Below are 8,790 nucleotides of genomic sequence, written 5' to 3' on the forward strand. Positions count from 1 at the left end.
TAGCTTCTCCTCTTTCCTAGCAGAAAAACATTCATTTTCTACCGAGTACGTTAGCTGAAATCATTCATTCAGAACCTGAGGGTAAGTAAAGATATACAACATCAGAAAAAACCTGAACTCTGTTCCAAAATTGAACGCTTCAAAATTTTTCACGTTTAACTTTCTGATTGTCTCCTTGGTCCAGATCTGAAATATTGTCTTGTCTACAAATGCTGCCTGACCTGTTTCCAGCAATTTTCTTTCTCTTTATTGCAATGTGAGTAAGATTTGCATTTATTATGCATCCATTAACACCCTTGGAAGGTGATGGTGTTGGTCAACTTCTAGACCTCTATAAGGTCACTCCTCAGTTGCCTACACTCCAGGGAAAATTGTCCTTGCCTATCCAACTTCTCCTTATAACTCAACTTCTTAAACCATCTGCTGTGGTTATATCCACATTGATTTTTCTCTCATGGCTTGAGACCACTGAATGGCTTGCTAGACCAGTTCAAAGGGGCAATTAAGAATCAATCACATTGCTGTGGAATGAAGTCACATTTGGGCCTGACTGGTTAAGGATGGCAGATTTCCTCCCCTCAAAGATATTAGTAACCACATGGCTTTTTATGCCCATCCAGTCATTCCACACTCATTTTTAATGAGCTGCTTATTCAAGATTAATTAATTGAATTAAAACTGCCCCAGTTGTCAGAGCATTATCCTGACTTAGTCATAGAGATCTACAGCAAGGAACCAGGCCCTTCCACCCAGCTTTCACAATTAAACCAGTCCCATTTGCCTACGCTTGGTCCATATCCCTCCATATCCAGTATGGTGCTGAAAAAGCACAGCAGGTCAGGTAGCATCTGAGGAGCAGGAGAATTGACATTTCGGGCATAAGCCCTTTAACCGGAATGGCTTATGCCTGAAATGTCAATTCTCCTGCTCCTCAGATGCTGCCTGACCTGCTGAGCTTTTCTAGCACCACACTGTTGATTCTGATCTCCAGCATCTGCAGTCCTCACTTTCTCCCTCCATACCCATCTCATTCGTGTATTTGTTAAATGTTTCTTAAATGACAAAATTGTACTCACTTCCACTACTACCTCAGGCACCCCGTTCCAGACACTCACCACCTTCTGTGTGAAAATAATTGCCCCTTTGGATCCTTTTGTATCTCTCTCCTCTCACCTTAAACCTGTTTTAGACTTCCCTACCATGGGGAAAAACTGTTGTCTGCCGTCCTTATCTGTGCCTTTCACGACTTTATAGACCTCTATAAGTCACTCCTCAGTCTCCTACACTCTCGGGAAAAATATCGCAGCTCATCCAACCTCTCCTCATAACTCAAATCTTCTAGTCCAGGCCCATCCTCGCAAATATTTTCTGCTCTCTTTCTAATTTAATAATGTTCTTTCTACAGTAGGGTGACCAGAACTGCATGTGGTACTCCAAATGTGGCATCACCAATGTCTTGTAGAGCTGCAACAAGATGGCCCAATTCCTATACTCAATGTTCTGACTGATGAAAGCATGTTGAAAGCCTCCTTCACCACCCTGTCTACTTGTGACTCCACTTTGAAGGAGCTATGAACCTATACTCCTGGATCTCTTTTCTCCATAACACTCCCCAGGGGATTTATCTAACTTAATCTCCATCTGCCATTCCTCAGTCCATTGGCCCAGCTGATTAAGATCTCACTGCATTATTATTACCCTAATAATGTTAACACTGTTCTACCATTTTCCTGGACCCACTTTCTTCCCATGTTATTTCCCCTCTACTTGTAGATCAGATGCTGTAAACTGGGTGTTAGTATGAGTACCATTCTCTGCATTGCAGCCAAAGCTTACTGTTCATAACATATTATTATTATGAGAAATCTTGGAGGAAAATAGATCTAGTTTTCCAGTTCTGTAAAAGGTCTCACCTTTTCTTGAGCATTAAGTTAATTGAAACATTTTCAAGAAGTTATGTGATTTCAGTTAAGTGACCAGCAAGTCACCTGAGGAGATAATAGCAAATATATTTACTGACCTGAGTTTTACAACTGCCAGAGAGAGAGGGGAGCCACAGTCAGGTTCATGCGGTGGTGGGAGGGTGGGGGGGATGGTTGGCGGAGGGGGTGTGGAAGAGATCAATAAAGCAGAGGTGTTGTTTCCAAACAGGGCAGAGGAGACGTTCTGAGATGTTTAGAAATCAGTGAGGGGGAGTAAAGGAGCTCCAGAAGCAGAAGACTCTCTGTGTATGTGTGTGTGTGTGTGTCGTGTGTGTGTATTTGTGTGTCTGTGCGTGTGTCTGTGCGTGTGTCTGTGCGTGCGTGTGTTTGTGCGTGTGTGAGTCTGTGTGTGTGTCTTGCGTGTGTGTGTGTCTGTGTGTCTGTGTGTATGTATCAGAGAGGAAAACAAAGCTGTTGAAGACACGTGTTTTGGGAATCTGTGTTAAGTAATAATGTGCTGAGTTAACAGTTTGCTTGAAGAGTCTCATGGAGCGACATTAACTGAATAAAATAGCATCAAGGGAGTGCACAGCAACTTTGAAAGAGGATAGATTACAGCCATGCCAGTTCAACAACAAGTTTCAGCATGGAGACTGGGGGTAGTCTTCACTGAGATTTGAATATCTGTAAGGGTATTGTCAGGATAAAATGGATTATTTTTTTCTCTCTGCTTGTAATAAGACTGGGCAAGAACTATGGAATAATGTAAAATATTTTGTTTTTCTTTTGTGTAATAAACACTTATGTTCTTTGTTAAGTGTACAGTGGCAGCCTCTTGTGAATATGTTCAGTGACTGACTTCCATGATGAACGTAAACTAAAACTTGAGGTCTGTCAAGCTGTCAAGGATGTGACTTTTTCACTATCGCATTGGAATCATGGCAGGGTACATCAATGCAGCAATCAAAATGGCATACTGGATAAGGTCATAGCAGTACCTTTTACAAATATGTTATTACCTCCTGGTTTTTGCACTCTATCTCTTTGCACAACCCAACATCCATTTCCCTTTCATTACTGATGCCATAATGTGCTGTTCAGTGAACTATTCGCAAATATCTTCTGATCCATCTCCTATATTAGGTCCTGTAGCCTGTCTGATTTATTATTTCTTTTTCTTTCTCTTATTTCATTAAGCATTTCTTGTCGTTCTAAATGTTATTTCCTAATCAATAGTCCTCCTATCCTCAATTCTCGTGATTTGTTGATTTGTCTCTTCCCATGTTTCCTTTTTGGTGAGATCACCAATTCAGCATATTTGTTTCTACCCTGAGCTTCAATTCATTTCTATTGAGGGCAAAGAAAGGAGAAAAACCATGTATTTATACAGCATCTTACATGACCCCCAAGCACATTAAAATCTGTAAAGGTTGAAAGGGTTCAGAAAGGATTTACAAGGATGTTGCCAGGGTTGGAGGATCTGAGCTATTGAGAGAGGCTGAACAAGCTGAGGGTGTTTTTCTTGGAGTGTCAAAGGCTGAGGGGTGACCTTGTAGAGGTTTATAAAATCATGAGGGACTTGGGTAAGGTAAATAGACAAGGCCTTTTCCCTGGGGCGGGGGAGTCCAGAGCTAGAGGGCATAGGTTTAGGGTGAGAGGGGAAATATTTAAAAGGGACACTTCTTTCACACAGAGGGTAGTGCATGTATGGATTGAGCTCCGATTGGGAGTGTTGGAGGCTGGTACAATTGCAGCATTTAAGAGGCATCTGGATGGGTATATGAATAGGAAGGGTTTAGAGGGACATGGGCCAAGTGCTAGCAAATGGCACTAGATTAGGTTAGATATCTGGTCAGCTTGGATGCGTTGGACCAAAGGGTCTGTTTCTGTGCTGTACACCTCTATGACACTATGACTCTACACACCTCACCAGCTATCTGAGTACCTTTGCAGTATAGTCACTGTAAGAAATACAGCAGTATGAAAGCATGTAGAAAATGTGATAATTTCAACTTGTCATCAGATCTGAAACTGGTCTTGTTGGTCAACTACTTTCTTTTTCTTATTAAAGGATTTCATTGGAAACAGATACTCACTTTGAAGATTAGATTACTTACAGTGTGGAAACAGGCCCTTCGGCCCAACAAGTCCACACCGACCCGCCGAAACGCAACCCACCCATACCCCTAACCTAACACTACAGGCAATTTAGCATGGCCAATTCACCTGACCTGCACATTTTTGGACTGTGGAAGGAAACCGGAGCACCCGGAGGAAACCCACGCAGACACAGGGAGAACGTGCAAACTCCACACAGTCAGTTGCCTGAGGCGGGAATTGAACCCGGGTCTCTGGCGCTGTGAGGCAGCAGTGCTAACCACTGTGCCACCATGCCGCCCACCACTCCTTTAAATAATTCCATGAAAATAGCAATTGGATATGATCAAGCTTGCAAATAGTTTCTGTAAGAAGGTTTGCGTGAAGGGTTCAGAAAAGATTTACAAGGATGTTGCCAAGGTTGGAGGGGTTGCACGAGAGAGAGAGAGACTGAATTGGCTGGGGCTATTTTCCCTGGAGTGTTGGAGGCTGAGTTGTGACCATATAGACGCTTTTAACACCATGAATAGGGTGTATAGACAAGGACTTTTCCCAGGGTGGGAGAGACCAAAACTGGAAAACATAGGTTTAAGGTGAGAGGGGAACAATTTAAAAGGGACCTAAGAGGCAATCTTTTCATGCAGAGGGTGGTATGTGTATGGAACGAGCTGCCAGAGGAAGTGATGGAGGTTGTGACAATTGCAACATTTAAAAGGCATCTGGATAGGTATATGAATAGGAAGTGTTTAGAGGGATTTGGGCAAAATGCTGGTAAATGGGGCTAGGTTTATTATCAGCATGGACAAGTTGGATTGACTGTTTCCATGCTGTACAACTCTATGACTCAGACTAACTCCCTCCAAATCAGTGCATATGATGAGAGGACATGATATTTAAATATAACTGAATAAGTTTTGCCTTAACTTCCTAGGTCTATCAGCAACTAAGATGTCTATTTCCTACATTACAAGCTTTGTCCACTGTAGAAATTCAATTTATGTGCTGGACAGGCTGCTCACTGAACACAGAAAATCATTTGTTTACAGAGTTTGCTGTTCCCTGGATACTTAACATATTACTCCTGGGATCTTTTCATCCCTGTTACGTTTTCACCTGTTTGAAGAATTACTTATAGGAATGATTGTTGGTACCTTTAATGTTCTCTAACTTAATTTATTGAAAAAACTCCCCTAATCATTTAATGGCTCCTTTGCCTTACTTTTAATATTTTTCTTTATCCAATACTTGAATACTTTGGGAAATGTTTCCTTTTTGTTCTCATTATCTTGAAGGTTAATAGCACAGGCCAAAAAATTTACAATTTAGAGCTCTGTTACAGAGTATTGCAGTTTCAGCATTCCATCTTAGATCATGCAAATCTTTAAATTTTTTTTTCCAAATTATTTTAATGGCATTTGGGCTTTTAATATTTAAATGAACAAGTAAAGAAATAAATAACATTTTGATGTTAGTTGTGTCGTGTGCTACGTGACAGATTGTAATAGATTGTAAAATGAGAGTCAGGAAGATGAGTTTAAAAGCAATACCAGAAGATTACAGTGTTCCTGATCCAAAGACTCCTCCAAACAAATGGAGTCATGTTGTGACAAATGTAGTAATGATTTCCATTCAGCATGGATGATCATCATTTTACAGTCATAGCTTACTTATGACAAACATCCCTTTTCACATCAATTTAGCCAGTACCTGAACATTTGAATTTCTGCTTTCTCCTCTTAACTGTAAGAAACAGAGTATATTTCCATTATCAAAACTGGTGCCAACATCCTGGTTCACTTGTGGCAGAGATGGAGGACGCTTTGGCACTTCTTAGGATTAATGCACTGCAAAATGCCAAGCCCCGGTTTTAAAATGGCTCCCCCAAGGGTATTTTGGACAATTGCAGGAGCTTGTGTGATACTGACCCCTTCAAAACAGGTAATGACTGGCCAGGCCTTGTCTGTCCTCATGCTGGCAAACTGCAAACCCTTTCACAAACCCAACGCTTACAAAGGAATTGCCAAGTGCAGATGACTATCCAATGATTCTCACCATGTGTAAGGAACCGGTGAAGCCAAGATTGAGAGCATTACTGATTCACACCGTGTCCACACTTAACCGTCTCCCCTTACCAAAAAAGAACGCCATTTGGGCAGGCGTTATGTTCGAGCTACTGGGATTCATGTACCCCAGCAGATGCAATGGGAGTGAGGTGAGTTGAAATGCCCTCATAAAATGAAGAAATGACCTAGCTTTCTCACAGTGAGCCTTAGTAAATCTGAGGACGGATCATTTGAGCTGTTCGAATGAATATCAGGCAGGACTAGTTGTACCGTTGGGAGATATTCATTTGGAAAACAACTCATCACAGGAATAGGGTGAGTCAAAGCCTATCATCCACAAGCATTTTTTGCTTCAGACAGGATTGTGACACTTGAATCACGCTTTACACCGCGCTCTGTAGCGTTTTATTACAAGACACTTAAACAGGAATGTAAATCTATGAGACAAGCTCCGCGTAACATTTTTTTTAGAAAGAGCTGCATTACAGGGGCGTGTCTGCCACAACATTGCTCCCTGTGTCATTCACAGGGACACTGCTGGAGCTTATCGTTCAAGGCTCAGGCAAGCGCTCGGAGCTGTCCGCGCCTCTGGTGCTGAAACCCATTCCGCGAACTCGATTCACGTTTTGACTTTGCTAAATCAACAAACTTCCACATTTGGCTCTTTTTGTGTGTGCGTGTGCCTCGATCACAGTATTTGAATGAGCAATGACTCATTCACAATTAAGGGCACTCCTGATCGTTCTTTGAATGGGGAAAGGGTATTCCGTTGCAAAGCGGAAAACACAGTTCCATCCCACAGCTCTTTGACAGTGGTCAAAACGGTAAATTGTTGAATCGAACGGTTCTGTTTTACCTATATTAATGAAGCCCAGCAGACAACACTGCCTGCCGCTGTTAAATTCCCCGAATGAGCGATGACGGGAAAGTAAAGCGGAATAATTTAGTTTCTGACACTAGGTACTTAAAGTTTGCATCGTTCCATAATCCAAAGACTTGATCACTTTTATCATAGAGTGTACTGCTGCGGTGACCCTGCTGCATTAAGACTGCGAACTGAATTTTACACCGTTTATTTTCTTTTGCAGGGCGTTAGGCAGAAGGGGGGAAGGCAAAGTTGGTCGGCAGTCAAACAGGGTACACCTTGTCACTTGCAGACATCTCCCAGACATCTCCCGATACTGCATTCCAACATAAGGTGCTGAAAGATTACTCAAAGTCCCGATATAGTACCCACCAACTGGAGTTTACCAAATGACTAGACAGTCAATGGGGGAAGGGAGTCTCACAGGGTCCCGCAGGTTAGTTTTGTGTGTAAATTCGTCACTACTCGGATCAGTCATTAGATGATGGGGAGATCAAGTAGGGAATCAATTCTTCCCCAAATCAGGATTATCTCACTCCCCACAAAAGTACTAGCTCCTCCTGGATTTACTGATGCTGTGTAGTGAGTATTATCCAGCACTATCTATAGTGGTCGGACCGTCATATGCCATCTCTTTCGAGTCCGTAAGGTTTAGACAAGAACAGCCAGATACACATCTGCATTTTGTAACCAGGATCAAGACTGTTTAATCGCATTTTTAAAAAAATATATAAAGAAAGTTGCATGTCAGCCTATCGAAAGGGTTCTGAGAGAGGTTCGGGGGAGAGAATATCACCGAGGGTCGGAGCTGTACATGGGCGGCTGTCTTTGTCTCTTTAAATCTCTTTTCAGTGAAATGTAGGAATCCCAAAGAAAATGAAAGGGAATGGAGGGAGTGAGAGTTTTTTTTTTGGGCGGGGGGAGTTCTAAAGCAACGAAAGGGGGGAGAAAAACAAGAGGAGAATAGAGCGCAAAACGAGGCAGCAGTAGAAGTAAGCTTAACTGGGGAAAGAAACCCGAGGCTAAACTGGATAGAAACCTCATACACACATTGCACGTACATAAAGACGGGATAGCTCTCCCCAATGGGGCAAGGCAAACGGTGCACTGCCATTCCCCCCCCCCCCCCCAAACAAAAGTACATTGAAAGAATTTGAGTAAAGGGTCACAAAGAGTACATTCCCAAAGCTGATTTGAAGTCTGTAGCTCGGAAATACCTTACCTTGCGCCCGGGTTTGGATTCCTGTCAGTAAGAAAGCGTGGAGCACCCACAGCAAGCCGGAGGTCCCCCGGCCAAGAGGCAACATCCCCGCTCCCTGATTTCCAAGCGGCCCTTGGTTGTATTTTAGAGAAAGGGGAAGCTTCCCTCCTCTGGTAGGGTCTCCCACGGCGACAGTAGCCGATCGTCGACTGCAGCCTCTTCCTTGTGTGTGTGTGTGTGTGTGTGTCCGTGCCTCTCACTCCTTACTCAGCGCCTGGCTGTCACAGCATGGTTTTGGGAGGAGTGTACCAGGCTGCCACTGTTCGCATTCTGAGGCGCTCCGGATCGATTCTATGCGTCACCGCGTTTTTTTTTATTTTGGATGTCAGCGAGAAATTGGGCAGATCGCAGGGTGGGGGGTGCGGGGGAGTGAGGTGGGGGGTGGGGAAGCAGTGAGGCAGCCGCAACTGCCTAATCCCGCTGGGGGCTCATTATTCTGTCTAACGCTGCGTGGAGGTGGTGGGGGGATGCGGAACGGTGGTAAATGTGAGTCTAATGCTGGAGGGGATCTAGTATTTACTGCTGCTGGGATCTAGCGGGGACTGTGTATTGCTGCTGGGATCTAGCTGTCAATGGGGATTG

General features: G+C 43.3%; 1 protein-coding gene across 2 annotated transcripts in view; it reads right to left on the minus strand.

Annotated features, from left to right (window-relative positions):
- Positions 1 to 8,484, minus strand: part of sez6l (seizure related 6 homolog (mouse)-like) — a 269,322-nt gene extending 260,838 nt beyond the window's left edge. For both annotated transcript variants that reach the window (XM_072587857.1, XM_072587855.1), the window contains exon 1: positions 8,170 to 8,484. In XM_072587857.1, coding sequence (XP_072443958.1) covers positions 8,170 to 8,254 — 85 coding nt within the window. In that variant the 5' untranslated portion in view covers positions 8,255 to 8,484. The remainder of the gene's footprint in view (positions 1 to 8,169) is intronic.
- Between the last annotated feature and the right edge of the window lie 306 nt (positions 8,485 to 8,790).

The sequence above is a fragment of the Chiloscyllium punctatum genome, chromosome 17 (assembly GCF_047496795.1).
Source record: "Chiloscyllium punctatum isolate Juve2018m chromosome 17, sChiPun1.3, whole genome shotgun sequence".
Taxonomy (NCBI): Eukaryota; Metazoa; Chordata; class Chondrichthyes; order Orectolobiformes; family Hemiscylliidae; genus Chiloscyllium; species Chiloscyllium punctatum.